At 38.0% G+C, this 20119-nt stretch overlaps 1 protein-coding gene across 6 annotated transcripts in view; it reads left to right on the top strand.

The window, feature by feature from the left end:
* TUNAR (transmembrane neural differentiation associated intracellular calcium regulator) overlaps positions 1 to 20119 on the top strand; it is a 144195-nt gene that overhangs the window by 100594 nt on the left and 23482 nt on the right. Inside the window, exons 3-4 of one of the 6 annotated variants that reach the window (XM_072338710.1) lie at positions 14897 to 15191; positions 18907 to 19015. In XM_072338710.1, coding sequence (XP_072194811.1) covers positions 19007 to 19015 — 9 coding nt within the window. In that variant the 5' untranslated portion in view covers positions 14897 to 15191; positions 18907 to 19006. Of the gene's footprint in view, positions 1 to 5876; positions 6421 to 14030; positions 14339 to 14395; positions 14747 to 14896; positions 15192 to 16405; positions 16433 to 18906; positions 19016 to 20119 lie in introns of those variants that run through there. The other 5 variants (XM_072338709.1, XM_072338706.1, XM_072338708.1 and 2 more) reach the window with 5 other exon arrangements.

Raw genomic sequence — 20119 nt, 5'->3', positions numbered from 1 at the left:
TGCTTTGTTTACACAAGAATTTGTACCTTTAACATTTAATGGAAAATAGAAAAGCTTGAGTTTTTACAGTTTCTTTGAAACCAGTTGCTATAGTACTCTGCAAAATCTAACTATTTAGGAGCGTTTGGAATTTTAAGCAACCCCTGGGTAAAACTGAAATTTAAGATCCAGTGTAGGCAGAGAAAAACATATTATTTAATTGATTCTGTAGAAATTATTTGATGTAGTTAGTGGGTGGTTTCTACAAGCTGAAGAGTAAATAGCGGTAGATTCTGTAGTAATAAAATAGAGCAAAGCATATGAATGACAGTCTGGAATCAGACTGTAAAGGTAAAACTTACACATAATATATTATTTTTTACTTTAGACAGTGTTTTCCATCTGTGGATTGAAAAACATTTTACTAATCGTAATAAAAGCATCACAGTATCTCTTTGTGGGAAAATGTCTGGTTTGCATATGGGTAATGATGATAATACTAGCTCTCAGTTTTCAAATACTGCTCTCAAGTGCTCCCTTCAAAAGCTGCAAGCTGAAATGAAATTGAGTTATGATGATGAAAAGGAGGTAAAAATAGCAGGGATTTTGGAGAGGAGTCTTTTTAACCTTTCCAGATTGTTTCTTATATGATATATATGGCTCAGGAGTGTGCTTACACGGAATGCTCACTGTATCTAGTTTGGACATGTCAGCTAGAAACCAGATTATGGATTGTGATACTCTTTATTTTTATATGTGGATTGGTTCTGTTAAGTTAATGAGTTACTTCAGGTGCAAACATACTTCCCTTTTTTTTTTGGCCGAACTTTTTCAAATATGTTACCACATGTGCTGTGTAGAAGTGCTCAAGAGAAGGCTGTGGTCACAGGCTGTCTATAATGTACGTGTTGTGATGAATGGACTGATTACATGTCATCTCTTTATCACAATCCCTCAGTATTTTGCATACAAAATGCACAACAAAACAACTAGAGATACAAAATATCTGCAGTTTTCTTACCTGTGGTTTGAAAAGCAATACAGCATATGGTGAGAATGGTTATCATACATTCATATTTAAGCACTGTCTTTTCCTGAATGTACAATCGGAGAAAAATTGAAAAGAAAGAGCAGTAAAATTCATCACATCTGTTCAAGACATGCACACTAACAAAAGCCTGAAACTACAGCTATGCTTGAGAGAAAACTGGGTGTTTCAGGCATGCAGGCAAAAACAGATCATAGCTGATGGCTGACTAGATGCACTCATGAGGACCAACTATAAGCTGCAAATTGCCATTCTTGTAATCAGATAAATCACCATAAGAGTGTATCTAATCCATAGTGATGTGATATAAAACAGCTAACCTTAAACTGTTCTTTTGATGACTTATTGGTGGTGACTTTTAATTTATGAATAGTATGGAAAGCGTGGAGCAGTATTTTCTGAAATTGTTCCATCTGGGTTTGCAAGAGCACACCTTTGCAGTGCCCAGAACCCAAGAAACTTTATATCACATAGCAAACACTTAAGAAGTGAAAGAAATGCTTTTGGAGAAATTCTTCAATCAAATCTTAGTCCTGAAAAGTTTTCTAGGACTGTTTAAAAAGACAAATGACCAAATAAGATAATGCCCACCTTTTTTCTATTGTCATAAATGGTTCCTGGGGAGTGAATTGAGAGATAATTTCATCCAAGAAATAACATCCACAATGTGATCAAATTGTTGTTTGGGCAAATTTCTTCCTTTGTTTCAATTCCAAGAAGCTCCTGCCAGGACTCCAGGCTATTCACTTCACACCTTTGTCCTTTTCCACATGTTTCAGTGCTGTCAGGTGTTGCCCTTCTCAGTCAATATCTCTTTTCTCTCCATCCTTCTTCTTGCAGCTTTTTTTTTCTCTGACATTTCCATTTCTTCTTTGCCCTAAGCCTTTCCACCACTACTTTAATCCTTGACCTGACCCTTCACAGTTTCTTTTTTCTCTGTCCATCTGCATTTTGAAGTTTATCTTTTATCTTTAGGGGCTAGGAGGTGATAGAGCACTTTAGAGTTATTTCAAGAGCTGATTGACCTAGCTCATTTCTGAATGTGATTCATGCTTGGGCCTTACAGAGTTCATAAAAGCCTAAGGAAAAATATGGTTTTATATCCAAGTATCCTGATGTCTTATTACAGTATACCTCCATTAATCAAAAAGCCTGATGTCTGCAGCAAATATGTTTCAGCCTTCTCTTAAAGAAGCTATGGGATCAAAGTCACTTTCCTTTAGTGACAGTATTTTAGGGCATCTTCTGACTTGCTGAACAAGAAAAATGCTGCCTCTTTTTCAAGGTTTTCAAGATGTTGGGACACTTTCATAGTGTAGGCATGGGACTATCCAGTTTTTTTTTCCAGTTTAGACTTACGTTTGTACTTGCATTGGCATGATCTAGGTGTGTTCATGTACATGGTCTGCTCTTTTTACAGGGAGTGTGATCTACTTTAATCTCCAGGTGACTACACGAAAGTAGTCCAAAGGCAGCTCTGCAGTGTTAGAACAGATTTTGTATCTGACCTAGTGGAATTATTTCAGCAGACAGGCAAACCAAATGCAGTTCTTGAATTTCTTGCTGTTGTTGGTACAGTTAGAAGTAATCATGAACAGTTGTTTTAAAATAGGGCTGAACTTCAGCCAAAGCTAAATCCTAGGCGAACTGACTCACTTATCTCTTTCTTATGTATAGGGAATGGTTAAAAATTAAATTAGTGTAAACATTAAAGACATGGATTTTCTTCCTTTTTTTATACTGTGCTCCAGGTTTATTATTTCTTCTTTCAAGGCTCTGTCCCTGGACAGTGTTAACTTTTAGTAGTCATGCATTTTTTTAGCATTTTATTCCAGGTTTTGGGACCATTTTGTCATTTGATTAAATTTCACTAAGGAAATTGGGCAGGATATATTATTTAGTGCAAATAACTTGCCAAGATGCATAGAGAGAATTGATTTGGCTGCAAGTCTCTGAACTGGACTCAAGAAAAAAGTATGTTTGAAGGTCTCGGGTGCTCAGGGAGATGCATGTTATATTTAAAATGAATTTATCTTCATCTGTCAAAGCTTTTTCTTTTTTCCTTTTTCTTCTTTTTTGTGCTAGAATTGTGTGTGTGAAAACCTAGATGACATAATGTAGCACTATGATGTGCTTGCTAGGATCCCAGCTTTCTGAGGGGCTGTATTCAGTTCCTGAGGACTTTCAAGGGGAACTTAAGATAGTCAGAGTCCTTCCAAAGACACAATGACTGTCACAGGATTAGTGAGAGATATCCATAAGCTCTCTGCAAGGGTAGCATCACCTTCTTATGCAAAAATGACCCTTGGAACAAATTCCATTTTTTACAGTCTGGAGCTAAAATGTCATATTGCACAGAAAACTCTAGATCCTGTAGTGTTATTAATATCCTAAGCTTTTGAACATACACACACTGACCTCTATTCCTAAAATGTATCTGTGAGTGCTGGGAGTATTTTGTACCATATAAAAGATATTTTTTCCTCAAGCTGCAAAATACCAAGAGAGTATTTTTATACAAGGTGTGTAGGACTTTATGGAAAAGGAATACTTCAGGCATTCCAAATAATTTCTAGAGGCAGATCCACTTTGTAGTGGTTAAACATTAAAGTTTTTTGATGGTTAACATGATAGTGACAAATTTCATAGCCACTTTTTATTTCTGACAGCAGCTACCAATAGCTGGTCTATTTCTTTCTCCTGCTGTCCACTGTTAAATCCGTCAAGCATTTCAGTAGTCCAAGATGTCTATCCATTTAACACCAGACCTCTTCAAAGATTTCTCATACTAGGAACCCAAAATGGGCATGCTAAAAATTCAGAGACCTTGAAGAGCGTATTTAAAAATTAGATGTGAGCTGAAAACAGGATGGACATTGAGAATTCTGCCATGTAACACCACAATCTCTGCTACAGTAACAGTGCAGGGGATGGTATCAGTCTACTACACTGAAAGATATATGTCAGTGGTGGTAACTTTTGGTGTAGAAATGTTGCACTTTATTTTCATATGCTGTGATGGTGCAATGGTGTTGATGTTTTTTCTGTCACCGGGGTACTGCATGTGATGCACTTTTAATAGTTTGGCTGGAGAGCATCTCTGTGCTAGTGGAAAGGCTCCTGAAAGGAGTGACATAGCCAGACTGCAATTCACACAAGAAGCAGATTTTCGTATGGACCTAGAAGTAAAGCTGATGCAACTCAGCTCAGGAAAGTTGTTGAACTGAATAATAGGCTGGCAGTTCTTCTATAATGCTAAAAGTTCTGTGTTGCCACCTCTCTGCCTTAAGCTTTTACAGGAGTGGGGCTGCTGAGTGTCCAGAAAGAGAACTTACCTTTCCACCTGGGCATCAGAGACAGAGGGAGTTATAACCATTTCCAGTGCTTATGGACATAGGAGCAGATTCTTCCTCTACACAAAATCAGCAGCCAAAACTTCATCAAAGGGCAGACTATTTTGCATACACATGTAAGCATAGGAGACTTGGTTTGCAGTAAAGTGCAGAATAGTGAGTATGACAAAGGACGGATCATGCAAATTAAGCTTAGTGGTACAGCTTTTTTCAGGCAGAGCCCTGGGCTATTCAGAGACTCCTTCTTAGCCAAGGATGTGGGATTTGCTGTATTTTGTGGGTGCCTCAAATGTGAAACATAGTGGGTTGATTTTTTTTCCCCCATGTTTCATATTGTCAGTATATTGATGATGCACATTGGCATCAGTCAGTCTCCCTAACAACTGGACTAAAGGAAAATCTGGGTTACTATATATATTTTTTTTTTCCAGAGTGTTATATTTTCACTGACTGAAAAGGGCTTTGCTACAGCAGTGCTAATAAATGGAACATTTTAGATTCAAGAACCCTGTGTTCTGCAAGATTTGGTGGCATTGCAGGTGGTCAGTGTGAAAGATGACAGCTGGACTTCAGATTTTTGCAGCTGGGGAATTTCTTTGTTTTATGCTTGACTAACACTTGGCTGAATGGCATTTTGTTCTGTGACTGGACTCATCATACAAATAAATGGGATGTTTTCTTTTTGGCCCTGAAGGGAACAGGCACGTGTCTGTGTGACATATATTATCTGAGCAAATTCAGAGCTGGCATTACACTGGTATGCCTGTGAGAGTTACAGGTCACAGCAGGCTTTCTACCAGCTCAGTCTGAAATACTTTTGATGACTTTGAGGTCTTGCTGCATAGTGATGCCCAGAGAGACAGGAGCCAGTTGGCAAAAACCCTCATCAGTAGCCTCCAGAATCTGTTTTCATGGGCTTCAGTGGGATTTGAAATAGGCATTTTAGGCTGAAGTTGCCATTACTTGGTGTCACTAATTGGTTCAGCTGTTCAAAAGTAGTCACTTATGATTCTTGTAACAGCCCTCATAGTCATGTTTTCCAGAGTTTGAAGACCACGTGTGCTTTGGCTAAAGAAAGAGCACATGTGAATATGTTTCTTTCTATCTATGGGATGCCGCATTATTAAATGATCATTCTCCACATATGCCCCCTGATAATACTGGTAATTGTAGAATATTCTGTGGTTCTGGTAGATGCAGCATTCATATCTTTGGGAGATTTTGGACCTCTCTAACATATTTCTGGGGGGAGCAGAAATGATTACAGTAAATATACATCTACTGAATTTTCTTTTCCTCTCCCTACCTGCTTCAAATCAGCAGAAAGCTTCTAATTTCCTTTGCTTTCTGGCATGCTAGAAATTAACAGAGGAAGCACACACGCTGCTTTACTTTGCTGGAGACTGGCTTATACAACAGATTTTTACTCTGTAAGACAGATTTTGCTGTATTTGTGCTTTTTTCATCTCCCCCTGAGGAGTATTAACTCAGAGCAATCACAAGACACCCATCCTTGACTGCTGCTTCTTGAACTGTTATATCTTCTTTGCTTCTTGCTTCTCTATTTGAAGCTTTTTTTTTATATTAATAGGAAAAAGCCACAACCAAAGAAAGTCTAAAGGCTATCTCTTTTCCAAATATCTTAACTACTGGATATGAGAAAGCTCGAATATTTTAAACTCTTTTGTTCCTGTAGAATTTGCTTTCCAAAACTGCATCCTTCCTACTGAGATGAAGAAAGGTAGAATTCTCTGCGAAGTGCATTATTGAAATAGGAAGACATATCCCCACTTGGAAAGTGCTGAGCTACTGGGAAGCTATAGCATGTTTACAGACTCGGCATTCTGAGCAATCTCCAGAGCTTGAAGAGATTACAGTGATATTTTAACAAGGCTGCTGGCATCCATCACCGGCTTTTACTTACTGAGAAGGCTGAAGGATGGACGAATGCAATTATTTCCATGTTAACTAAATATTAGTGGCAGATTGTCATGGGAACTTCAGTGCTTTCAACTTCTTCATCTCCTGCCAGGTGCACAGGTAAGTGTAAGAGCTTCTCTGGCAGCCGATGCCTTGGGAAGGGAGTCAGGGTCATGAGGGACTGGTGTCAAAGCAAACGTATCTGACCTGAAGGCAAACTGTATTTCTTAAATGTTAAATATGCCATACTGCACCTTTTCATTTCCTATCTGTCAGTTTACAGAGCCACTACTTATAGGGTGAAATATTTCTGTGAAGATATTATTGCTTTCTGCAGCCAAGATCTGCCTGTCATTTCAAACTAATCCGTAACATATGCAATTTTTGAATTCATTTATATACAACTGAAGGAGGACATGTAGATAAATGATCCCTACCTAGTGAAGTATCTATGTCTAAACCTCTTTCTGTCATCCTATAATTGCTTCTGGATTGATTACTGTGGTTAAAACAACGTTATCCCACATGACAGACGTGATAATATGCATAGAACTAACTTTCTAAAGATGATTTTCATTGAACAGCTTTTCCCTGAAAGCACAATTTTCTCAAATGAGATCTTTGAGCATTTTATATTTCAGATAAGTTCTTCAGCACATTATGAATACAGTGATAAACAATAGTTTTCTGAGCTCGCGAGTGGGAATCTAATGGCATCAGAAATAGATATTTCTTTCTTTCACCCTTGAGAGAACAGTTATTCTCTTTGGCTGATGGCACTGCTGTGTCTCTAGAGGTGAGGCTTCCTATTTGCAAACATTAAACATAAAATACCTGATTGATTTAGGAAAAAATAGTTTTTTTTCTTAACGAAGCTTTTAATTTTTTTGCTATCCTGTAAGAATATTCAACCTGCTTTAAGAATTATTATTATTATGGAAAGGCAAAGATGTTACATGTTTTTTCCACTAGTTTTGTTTGCTTGAATGACTGTAAGAGAGGAGAGTATTTTTGGCTAAAATATAAATATTCATATTTAATTTTTGTTTTAAAATATGGTTGATTACAGAAAGCAATTAATTTAAGCTGTTTTTCCAATCTGGCTGTGATAAATGAAACAAGGCCTGCTGGCAGACAGAATTCTAAGTAAATTTCGAGGAATAATTAGATGTGTAATTAACAGAAGTCTGAGTTATTATCGCTTTCTCCTCCGTATAATAATTCTGCATAAAAACATGAGAAATGTCTCTCATTAAAGTCTCACAGCAGATCAATCTGCAAACGGGAGTGAAACATTAGCGTGAAGCATTCAAGATGTGCAAATACTGCGATTAATTAATTAAATGGAGACCAGCACCAAAAAAAATTCTGAAGTCAGAGGGAGTATTTAAGAAATAAACATACCTTAAAAGGTACGTTTACATTTCCTTTTTTACAGGACTCTTCAAAGTCCCAGGAGGATCTGTGTTTTTATATTCTTTTATCTTTTTGCTCTGAAGAATCATTCTAAATAGCTGTGCTTTATTCCTCTGTATTCATCTCAGTGGAGTAGGTGATAACTTGGATCGTTTCACGAGGCTATGGCAGAGCAGGGCTTGATGGGGTTTGCTTTTGTCCAGTTTTAAGGTGCCTTCTGTCAAAGTATAGTGACTTTCAGCCAAAGGTACCTCCAGTGGTAGCAAATAGAGGCAAAACAAGAAGCTGAAAACTCTTTTGTGAAAAGCAAAATAAACAGGCTCTACCAACCTCCCCAGTTCTGGGATTCTGGCTAACAGTAGTAGTCAAAACAGAAATGCCAGCAGTTACTAAAATCCTGGCTTGTGTCAAATTCCTCAAAATGCATTTGTTCAAGTACCATGCAGTATCATGCCAATACTCACGCTCTGCCTTTTCATGTATTTGATAATATTTAAGGGCTACTTTGTCTGCTTTGCAGTATTCAGTCCAGTAGGTTCCTGTGTGCAGTGCAGTACTTAAGATCCAGGTGTGAATCCTATGAATATTCAGGTTATATTACTTTTGTTAATGCTTGGATCTCCAATTCATGTTCAAAATACATCTTTAAAAAACAAACAAACAAACAACAAAAAAAAAAAACCACAAAGAGTGAAATTTTTGTTCTACGTTACAAAATATTAATGTCATGTAACACACACCCAAGTGTTAACAAAACTGTAGTAAGACTAATTTAGCCAGTGCCTGTCTAATTCTTCATTAGCATACTATTATGTTTTCTGCCCAGTGGGTATATTGCCTGTTGAGAAATAATGTGAATATTCAGCACTAAAAAGTGTTACTGCTTAACTTACTCTAGAGCTGGTTTTTTTTTATTATTATTCTTTTTTTTTTACTGTGGGTGAACACGCTTATTGAGAGAAGGATTTCAGGCAGATGATCACCCTTGGGATTCAGTGAATTCATGCACTGCATGTCCTATTTGCACGCAGCTGTACAGCAAGATTACTGTTTTTCTAACAAGATTCCTGTTTGAATAGAGACAGCGCAAGTGTGCCGCTGCCTCTCAGAAGACCCTACCTGTCTTTCAGAGCAATTTAATGTACACACGGATAAGATTTATTTAAGCAGAATTCCAGGTGCAGGTCTGTCTGCATTTGTGCAACAGGCTGAATGGTTTGTGGGTTGTGCTAGTGTTCTCAGCACAGAGCTGATCCTCTTCCACAGAAAATGGGGCGGGCTTTGCTATCCATGTTAGAGGAGGAGGATCAGGCCACTTGTTATTGTGTGTAATTCGGGTTCAGTATTGATGACCACCCCCCCAGAAAATAAATAAAATAAAATAAAAATAAACCAATAGGGACTGCTGTTTCTTGCTCTCAAAAAACAACCCGTATTTTATGTCAAGACACCTCTTTTTATATCTGTTGAGATTATTTATTTGAATTTCACTTGGGTGCTAAGAAATACATTTTCAAAACAGGTTTTTCTTTTCCTAAAGAACAAAAGGGTGTTTGTGGTGTGTATTTCCTGCAATGAATACGGCTGTGCTACTTGCTAGGAATCCACATTTACGGTCATGCATTTTTGATACAGATATATTGAAATACTATTTTTAGTCCTGGGGTGACGTAAGGAAGGGAGTGTGACATTACCAGTATGTGGTGAATTTGAACTGCAGCTAACTCTGCAACGGGGAGTAATTGCTGTGTATATACTGCTATTGGTTGTGCTGATGGAAAATATCATTGAAATCAGCCAATCTAGGATTTCTACTTTTCTGTAACAGAAAATTAACAGAATTGCTTAGGTTGCAAAGGCCACTAAGATCACCTTGTCCAATCACAAACTAACCAACAGAATCAGATCCATTAAAATTTATTTCCAAATAACTTGTGAATGAACGAACAAACCCAACAATTAGTGACCACAATCTGTAACCTTCTATCTTCTGTTATTCTGTTAGAGGTTAAATTGGAGTAAAGTGGCATTTATTTAAAAAGGAAGAACAACAGATTGCGATGGTTTTGTATTTTACTGACTGTGCTTTCTGCTGGCTGTGCTGTTTTCTTATTGATACAAGTTTTGCCAGCTATGACATCCTAGTCAGATTTGCACAGATGGGAAGTAGATAAAAAATGAGATCAGCTGCATATCAGATACTGAAAATGATTGTAGTAATAAAATAATGATAATGTGATAATCTTAATATTATATTGAATGCATGGTAGAAGGATTTTTTAGGAATGCGAAGTGTAATATAAATAAATGGAACCATGTGTCTGTGTTTTGTCATACATTTGGGAACCAGTTTTGAAATAAGGTATATTCCTTATGGCTAGATGAATTAATTGCTGATGATGATCTGAAAATGCATTCACAGAAGCTCAAATTCTCATGCACGCATTATATGGTATTTAAACTAAAAAGGCAAGAAATCAATTCCATTGTTTGTGTTGCAATTGACTGAATAGTAATTTCGACACGGGAAATTGAAAGGTCAAAATGAGAAACATTTCCAGGAAATTTATTAGCAAATCATTTTCACAGGCTCTTAATTAAAATTTAGAACAGAATTGAATTATGCCTTTTCTTTCATACTCAGTAATTTCCAAGATCTGCCACTATCTTTGCATTTATTTTAAAATTACTGTATCCTTTATGTACAGCATTGCTTTTGAAATTGTATTTCAGTTCTCAGATGGCAGCTACTGGAGTAGGTGAAGCTTGTGATCAGTGAAGGAGTGGTTTGTCTCAATTGTTTGATTGGGATGAAGGCCAGTGTTTTGGTTAAAGAGACCTTTCTCTTGCTTCCAGTGGCAGCACCTGGGTGAACTGGCAAGGAGGCTTCCCCTGTCACTCAGAAGAGAGACCATAGGGATGGGCCTCAGGACTGCCCCCAAATAACAGTTCCTTGAGGTGACTGGGTCCTGTCTTGCTCACTCTGGTTATCAGGCTCATAGGGCACTCATTTTCTCAGAGGGTAACAGTACAGTTGAAAGGATAGAAAAGTGGGAAAAAGATAAATAGAAAATGGAATGGGGACTGAAAGTATGCATTAGTCAGACTTTTGAATGCATAATAAAAAACCCTTATATGAGATGAAATTCAAGGTTTGTGTAAGTGAAAGAGATGCTGTACTTGTACTTTCTGTTAGGCACCGAATTTTATCTCAACAACTTTGCATTTTATAAACAGTAATATAAAAACAGTTACACAAATGTTTACATCTACAAGCCCACCTCTGCCAACATTTCTGTTACTGATCTGATGCCAGTTTACTTTTGTTTTGAAATCATCAGTTGTTGACTAATTTCCTTTCTCTGGTTGTTTCATTTTATTGCTTTGTCCTTCAGCTGCCCTTGCCTAGCACTTATTTATGCAATTTACCCCAGTACAGTACTTTAGCATTGCTTGGTATTCCTCCTTACAAAAACAAAGTGTAAAACAAGGTACATTTAGGTATTAATAGTTTGTTTTCAGACTTTTTAAAGATTTCACAGATGAGGATAAAAGCAGGCACCAATATGAGTAATGGTAAATGGGGAAAAGAGGACACAATCACAGCTTATGTTGAAGTAAATCTGTCTTTTCTATGTATATGGTGAAACAATGTTTACATAGACAATTTTTTTGTAAGAACTTGGAAAAGGTTTCCACCTTTCTCTGCTGAGTCTAAACATTCATAACTGTTCCAGGCTTGCATCCTTCCCAAGTATATGCTCTCCTTGAATCTCTTCTTTATGCATTTCTCCATTTCTCAGGTATTGCTTACCTGAGATCTTGTGCTAACTTCTCTTTTCTATTTAGTGTTTCATAAACCGTTACATAAATTCAAGTGAATAAGTCTTTTTAATTTTTCTTATTTTCTTAAGTAATCTTCACCAGGTTGGAAGGATTTGTCTGTCCTGCCAGACATACAGTCCCCAGAGGTATTTCACCTCCTCTATTCTGTAACCCCATTTTGACCAGAAAAGGAGAAAGGAACATTGAGACAGTTTGTAATCCTACCACAGTAGCTAGATTAAACAGTTCCCCCTTGCTTCACTGTTCCTGCACCGTACAACTCAGTTCCTGAGCCAAAACATCTCCCTTTGGTTCCTTTTCATTTCACAGACATTTACATTCATCCCTATAAACAAATAATTTCATATTTACCATCCGGTGGTCAGTGTATGACAAAGTACTCCCTAAAAAGAGAGACAGATGAGTAAAAGACGATTGAAATTTTTAATCTAGAAAGGAAAGAGATTGAGAAGAGATAGTGAATTTTAAATATATAAAACCAGGCACAAGGAGGAATAGAGGAGCTCTTTTCCTTGATCTTTGCAAATAGGACAAGAAATATTATGTTTAACTTCACAGCAATGGAGCTTAGAAATACTCTTTTTATAGTTACAGTAGCAAGGCACTGGAATAAATTGCCTTTCAAAACCATGGAGATTCCAGAATGAGACTTGCAAGCAGTGGTTTGAAAGTCATTTCCCAAGACTAGCACGTGGGTGATGGATCCTGTGGAGGGATGGGTTAGCTCCCTCTCAGCCCTCCTTTTTGCTATTCCTCAGCACTTCGTTGCAGGCATGTAAACTTATGTGCTAAAGGGAGCAATGTCAGATATGAGCAGTGACGCACAATAAAATACATTATTTACATCAACCATTTCTATGGGAAACCTTTCTGGATTTATTCCTACCCAGCAACAAAGAAGAGTTACTGTGAGGGATGGTCAGAAGAAATGTCCAAGGTGTTAGAGGTGATTAAAAGAAGTGAATGAAGCCAAATAAATTGCCTAAATCAGTGATCATATAAATCAGGAACAGTCTGTGTTTAATATGTTAACTTAGTGTTTATAACCTGTACGTAGTGTGCTGTGGTAACTTACATGAAGTATTTACACGGGGGTAGGTGAACTATAGGATATTTTCCCTATAAATACCCTTCTGTATCTTCTTGACAGGAGACTGAATGACCTTCATTTACTAAATCAATACTGAATTTTCCATATTTCTCTGTAAGCTGTGCCAGGGAGGATGAAATGAATACTTGTATCCGTAGACATATTGAATACACTCAAAATGTTCTGTGATCTGCATCATATAGCAGCTCTGCTAACTGATCTAATGGCCCTTTCTGAGGTTTGAATATTCAAGAAAACATCTTGTTCTTCTGAGAACATGCAGCTAAACTATAGATCTTGCTTTTTAAATTATGAAAGTAGTATGAAAGCAGCATAGCTTTAACTACTATCAGAAATGTAACTCTGTTGCTTAAGATAACTTGTTCCCTTTTCACCAAGACCCAGTTATTTCCATCTGGATAGCACACAAGCTTTAGGTTGAGTTTTTCAAGGGGAGAGTCATCTATTTATGTGACTGCCAACTAAGACATTTCTCAGGACCTTGCCCTTTAGCTTGTCCTATCACTATAACAGAAATAAAGAGCTGATGTAGCTCAGTTCTTTGACAGTAATCACACTTGAGTAGTTTGGCCAAGATCTGATGTTACACTTAGTACCAGGTCCCAGGGAGAGAAATTCTGAGGTCTTTTCATTTCTTACATCTTACTTGGTCAATAAGAAGATGGCTTAGTTGGTGCTGAGCAAATGCCATAATCTGTCTAAGGATTTATCCAATATGAAAGCACAAGAGCAACGGCTTGCTTTGGAAACTGTTGTTCAAGAGATTTTTTCAGGCTCTCATGCACAGAAGTAAGCTGAAACCTTGCTACAAATTGCAGTGATCAGGGTCCCTCTACTTGGAATTGCAGGAATCCTTTGCTATTCCTCCTGGGCCCTCATTTGCAGAGCTCTATGAGGAGCCCCTCAGAGCCAGAACCCATGATTCTGTCTCTTTTATGGGACAAAACTACATGGTGTCATGGCTACTCCTATGAGCAGATTAAATGCAACATCAGAGAAAGCAATGGAAAACGTTGTGTCAGAGAGCTCCATTTTGCTGCCTCAGAGACACATACACCCAGGCAATTCCTCTGGACAGCAGCTCTGGCTTAACCTGTACCCTTTTGATCACAGGAACATCTACTCTGTCTGAAGACAAAATGCTGAAGAGGTCAGAAATAAGTAGCACATTCACTCTGTTGTCACAATGCTTTTGCGGGTGCTTTTAGACCCATCCGCTGACAAAACTCTGGGAGCCACTCACTGTATTTCCATCTCTGCCTGGAGAACCAGAGGGTTAACCAGCGTCTCTTTCCAGCAGGGAAGCACCGCCCGCTACAGCTGTGCCGGGGGTTCCCAGGGCTGCCCCGGCCCGGCTCGGATCTGTGCAAGGCAGGGATAGCCACCCTCTGCTCCCTGCTGCATTAGCGGGTTTCGCCCTCTACTCGCAGAGCGTCCCCGGGGGGCGGCTGGGAGATCCTGGGGAGAGCAGAGAGCCCTGGGGGAGCAGCAGGAGGAGGCGGGCGGGGAGAGCATCCCCTCTTCGCTGCCGCTGCTGAAGCCGTACAGAGCTGTCGGTGTGGCTCCCCAGAGTTAGTTGCTCAGCAACAAGAATCAATTAATATGCTTTGCAGAAAGTGCAGGGGAAGCCCGAGCTGCTGTCAGCGAGAAGGCAGGAGGCTGAGGGTAATTCAGAATCCCACCCGAGCCTGACACCCCTTTAGTGCCACCTCATCCCCCCCCCAAATTCCCATTAGCTACTGATATTCATCCTTTTTTTTTTTCTTGCTTAGTACGTGTGTTCCCAAATCCTTCAGACAAAGCAGCTCCTTGCTTCAGAACTCCCTCCTTTGAGGGTTTTGCTTTTAGATCTCATTTGTATTATGGAGGTTATTTATCCATCTTTTTCCAGCGCTCTTTTAGTCTAATGCTTGTGCTCATTGGGAAGGGAGAGGGAGAGATGATGCTTTAGTCAGATGGTAAAAAAGATTCCTCTGGATGAGGAGGGTTGCTTAGTAGCGCACAGTTGAGCGGTGGTATTGAAAAGGCATCATGTGTGAATTGGGAAAGTTTTTGTCTCCTCCTTTATTACAGGTAATCAGCACTGCATATCTGAGACTGACGAGATAGTCAGATAATAGAAATATGAGGAGTTGGGCTTTTTTTGCCTTTTCTGCATAGCAGTTTCAGGACTTCAATAAGGTATTCTTTTCTTTTTCTTTCTTTCTTTGATTGTCTTTGAAGTCCCTCTGATGACGCCACGAATCTGGGAATGAAGAACTTCTTCGACCTGATTGGAAATGGCATTGTGGAGCTGAAACTTAACTGGAGGAAATATATCTCCCGAAGAAGGAAATATAATGCACTTTAAAGATCTGACTTCTGGTGAAAAATTCAAGCCTAGTGAAAACTTGTCCGCTTTGTTCGGAAGAATGGGTTGGACAATTTTCTTCAGTTCCACAGGATATCTGAGTGCCATGCTGAGCTTGATCTCTGCAGCATGCTCTGTGCTTCTCATCTCTTCCTGATGCACTGCATGGTAAGGCCTTTTTTTGTTCCTTCATAATAATATTTCTTCCATGGTGAGAGCTGAAAATGCCACCAATAACCAAATGGAAATTGAATAAATATAAAAACATAACAAAAGAAGATTTGTCAGTATGGTTGTTTTCCAGGAGCAAGTGTCCTGATTACTGCAGTAGCTTTGTAAGATCATTTCTGTCATTTTTCTTTGCTTTTTGGCTCTGAGTGTTTCTGTGTGTGTGTTTGTGCATACCTGTGTTATCAGCTGCACTTGCACTGGAGAACTGGTATATTTCCAGGCTAAAGGGGATGGATGTTTTAGAATTTGCTCTGATATTTCTCTTTTCCCTCCCTCCATTCCCCTTCTCCTGCCTCCCCTTCCTCTCTGTCTCTGTCTCTCTGGGGTGATGCACCTCAGTTGCGTACTGACTGCTGGAAGGGAAAAATAGGGAAAACAGATCCTGTGGAAGCATAGAAACAGTAATGAATCTATATTATTAGGATAAAAACCTATAGAAGGGTTTACAGTGTCTGCTACTTAACGTTAGATCTGCGGGTACAAAATATTTACTCTCTGTGGGAAACAGGTATCCAGTACACAATTGGATATTGTGTTTTAAATTCAGGGAAAGGCAAATCCTTTTATACAGCAGAAAGTCAAAAATAAATAACTAAATAAATAAATAATAGACCAGTATGAATTGTGACAACATTAGTTTTGATGACCTAAGTCGCAGTAGTAGTAAGGAAACCTAGTATGAGATGGTCTTGTTTTAGTGGTAATTTCTGTCATTTTACTAGCTTGGGTGTTGAGAAAGATTATAAATGAATTCAGTGGATGTTGTAAGATTTTGCTCAGCAACAACTGTAATGTGTTTTCATCTTCCTGGGGGAGAGTTAGTAGGTGAGTGCAAAGTGATATTATTAACTAAATACTCAACTCACTACAACTTACAGTCATTATCAGGAAATTGCCAAGCAGATCAGGAATTATAAAGTGAGTGTACTGAGACAGAAGAACAACTTAGCTTTCAAGAAAGCCTGGTTTCTTTGGATTCCTGTTTCAAGATCATAGAATAGAACAAAGAACGAAAGAGTGCTGATGGTAAATGTATATATTTTCTTCTCTGTTTTGGTTGATCAGTGAGTTTGAAGAGGGGTGGCTGCCCCTTGGGGAGCAAACCAAGGTGAAGGCCTGCCCCTGCTCTGAAGGTGATCTCCAGCAAGTCCTACTGGATTTGACAAGAGATGAAATGGGTGAGGAGCAGGACTGAATGGCAGTTGTCATGGGCTCCCCAGCTGTGGATGGAGGTGATGGAAGTCCTGGCTGCAGGTTCAGGGAGTGGGACAGATGCAAAGAGCCAAAGCAAAATTCTGAGACCAGCCAGCCCAAACCAGCTCCCACGAACTTCGTATAAGAGCTTAAATTCTACTCAAAAATTGAGTTTTATCACAGATAATGGTGCTTCCCTTGTAGTGCAGGGACCTCGCAAGGTTATTTCTAAAGAGAGAATGGAGATGCAGTCTTTTTGTGTCACTACAGCAGGAGGAAACTGAGATGATGCAAACATAGTCCTGTAGCATGGCAGTTTTCAGGTAGTGTTCAGAGGAACTAGGATTTAAAGAATAGAGCTTCAAAGTATGCATACGCATACAATAAAGCAGGTTTTTGTATATTGTGCTATTTAAAATGCACAGGTGTTTTAAGAACCAATAAGAAAAAATGAAGAAGGATAACGTAACTTGTAGATGTCATCTTCCAATCTTCCTTGGTGGAAGAAGCTCTTAGTTGTGGAAATGTTCTCCCTAGCTCTTTATGTGAACTGCATACTGAATTCAAATTTCCTGTTGCAAATCTCCCCTCACATCAGCAGGTCTACTTCAATCAATGGGACAACTTATATGAGTAAGAACTACTCATGTGAATAAATTAGGAAAGATTTTGTCAGACCAGTCTCTTTGATTGTCATAGCAACAGATTTATTAGGCTTCAGGCATAATTTGTATTTCTCTTCTAAACAAAATCATTTTTTGTTTTACCCATGTGTAGCCTTTAGTCTTGCAATTACGGCAAGAAAAATAGGTCAGTTACATTCTTGAAGATCATACAACTGTACAGACACATTGTTAGGGAAGAATTATCAGAGTATGCAAAGTTTACTTTTATTTGTGGTCTTTGAATCCAAGATGAGTGTATTTTCACTAGAAACATTCATTGCCTTATTTATTTATGTGACTTTGCTAATGTTGTTATTAAGTATTCTTGTCAGCAGCTCTGTAAACTCATCAAAAGCAAACATCATTTAAATTATCACTGAACCTATAGAAACATTTACTATTATTAAATACCAGGAGACTTACCAAGCTACTTACTACGTTACATCTGTTCATTCTTTCCGTTAATACATCACATTCAGCTCTTTACTAGATCCAGAAACATGTTTATCTTCAGGGTATAGAAGCAAGATGAAGTGCTAATTATTGCAAACCTTCTACAGAATATAGATATTTATATTGTCACAGAAGACATTAAAACATGATAGTTTTTTTTCCCACCATGCAATATTTTCTGCTTATTGATGTCTATATAATTAGGATATGTTTTACATAAGTAATATTTCCTTCATTATACATTGTAGAGAACTGTCCATTTTTAGAACACTGTGTACCAGATTTTTTTTGCACTAGCTTATGCACTATGGAAGAAATAAAAATACTAGAAAATGCAAGAATAGCAACCTTTAAAATGTGTCCAGTACTCTAAAGCAGCAATAGGTTTGTTTCATTAATGCCAAAAATAACAACACATACATAGCTTGAAGACCTGATTCTTTTCTAAGGGGTGTGTGACTCTGAGAAGGAGGCCTTTTTTCGTGATGATCATTGTTTTTAGCAGACATTTCTGTCAATGATGTTCTGGGACAGAGCTCTTTCTTTAGTGCCATTTTTCATCATTTACTTTAAACAGTCATATAACAGCTTTATTTAGCTGTCTGTGAATTCTAAAGGAAGTGAAAGTAATTTCCCTTTCCTTTAGGTTACTATTCAATAGGGCTCTGATGCTGAAAACATGTATTTAATTTCCATCCACATTACTCTATCATTAGATAAACTATGTGAATTAGAGCTTGAAGTGTCTACATTATCAGGGCAGTTACGCTGAGTAATGGAAATACTTTCCACATTTGCAACAACTATTCCTAGTTGAGAAAAAAAGTACTCATAATAGAACACATAATAAGTTCCTGTACCTGGAACGCCTCGAGTGTTCTTGATTGGAGACACAGCAAAAAACCTGAGGTTTTGCTAGGCCCACAAAAATAATTTAAAAAAATCTGAACCTAAAGGTTTTACTGTTTAAACATAAACACGGGAGGAATATATCCATCTGATGAGAAACTTCAATTGATCAGCATCATTCTTTTTCCAGAAACCAGGTTAAGAAATTGAAAAGGCAGAGCTATTGAAAAAAAAAACAACCCTAAAACTTGAATGTGTAAAAATAATGACTTCAAATGCCACATTTCATTTCAGCATTGTTATTCAGGCACTTTCATTTTTGTAATAGGAAATTCCATGTCTGTTTTTCTCAGTATTGAATTGCAGTACTTAAAATTTCTTTCTTCTTCTTTCTTTCTTTTTTTTTTGGCAGGAAAACATTTTGTTTCTTTTTTACTTTTTTTTTAAACTAGACTTGTCATAGCTGTCCCAATATTTATTGTCTCTTACAGGTCAGATCTTTAATTGCAAGCTCCCTGAAGGGCCATCTTCAGCACTACCCATTGCATAGTCCTATATTGCTGATACTGAACAGCAGTTCCTACCAGCTCTATGGTAGATGTAAGTTCTGATTGCAATTCCCTCTTTTAACTATTTTTGTGTTTGCAATGAAAAACAGGCTTCTATTATGCTGTGAGTTTTACGGATACCAGAGGAGGTAGTTTCTACTACAAAAGCCTTTGAGAGGCCCTCCAAGTGCATGCAGGCAAGGAGTAGAATTAGTCGAGTATTAATATCTTTATTAAATAGATAAGGAACTGAGGAACAAAAGACTGCCCTAGGCTATACTGTCAGGGAAGAGTTCTCAACTGAACCTAAATGTCCTCATTTTCAGTTCATCACTGTCCCTGCAAGGTTGTTCTTCATTTTCTTCATTTTTTGCTTAATGACTTGCATTTGGACTTTTAAGTTAATACTAGTTGAAGTATCAAATGTGAAAGGGAATTACTGATGCATACTTCCCTTCCAGTGTGACACAGTTGTCCTAAAAAATTCTTTTTTCTCTCCTGAGCTGTTCTGTTTGAATGTAAGCTTTAATTATGTAATTGGTTTACAACGTGGGGGAAATACATCCTAGATTAAACTGCAAATTCGAAATAGTAATGTCTTAAACACCCCATGCAGATTAAGGTGTGTCCATGTGTATGTATCTATTTATGCTGCCTGGATTTAATGATAGCTCTAGGGTTCTGGAATTGTTTTGAAGTCTCTTGGCAAATGAATGAGATTTAAATACAGGAAAAATAACTCCCTTAAAACATAAAATGCCTGATGATTTATTATCCCAAATTCACATGGATCTTTATAAATATAGCACTTGTGCATGAAAAAAAAAATGACACAGAGAATATGATGTCTAACAGAGATTCTTATTAATATGACTCCTCTGTCCAAGATAATCTCTCAGCTTTTTGTCCTCCTTATGAAAAAGAATTAGCTAGATATGAGTACTTAGCTGGTAAAATTGCATCAGCATTTGGGGGAAAAAATTTTACTCTGGCATCCTAATACAAATCCTAGAAAATTTTGTACATGTTCAGAAGAAAGAAAAGTGTTTTGCCAACGTGCCAGAGTTTCACAGTGAGTTTTACAGCAGAAAGTCCCAGAAACTTAAGGAGAGCAGAGGGGAGCAGAAACTTCTTATACTGGTCCAAGTGTGACAAG

Source organism: Excalfactoria chinensis, chromosome 5 (genome assembly GCF_039878825.1).
Source record: "Excalfactoria chinensis isolate bCotChi1 chromosome 5, bCotChi1.hap2, whole genome shotgun sequence".
Lineage (NCBI taxonomy): Eukaryota > Metazoa > Chordata > Aves > Galliformes > Phasianidae > Excalfactoria > Excalfactoria chinensis.
Note: the sequence above shows the minus strand (reverse complement) of the source record. Positions and strands in the feature narration are given on the sequence as shown.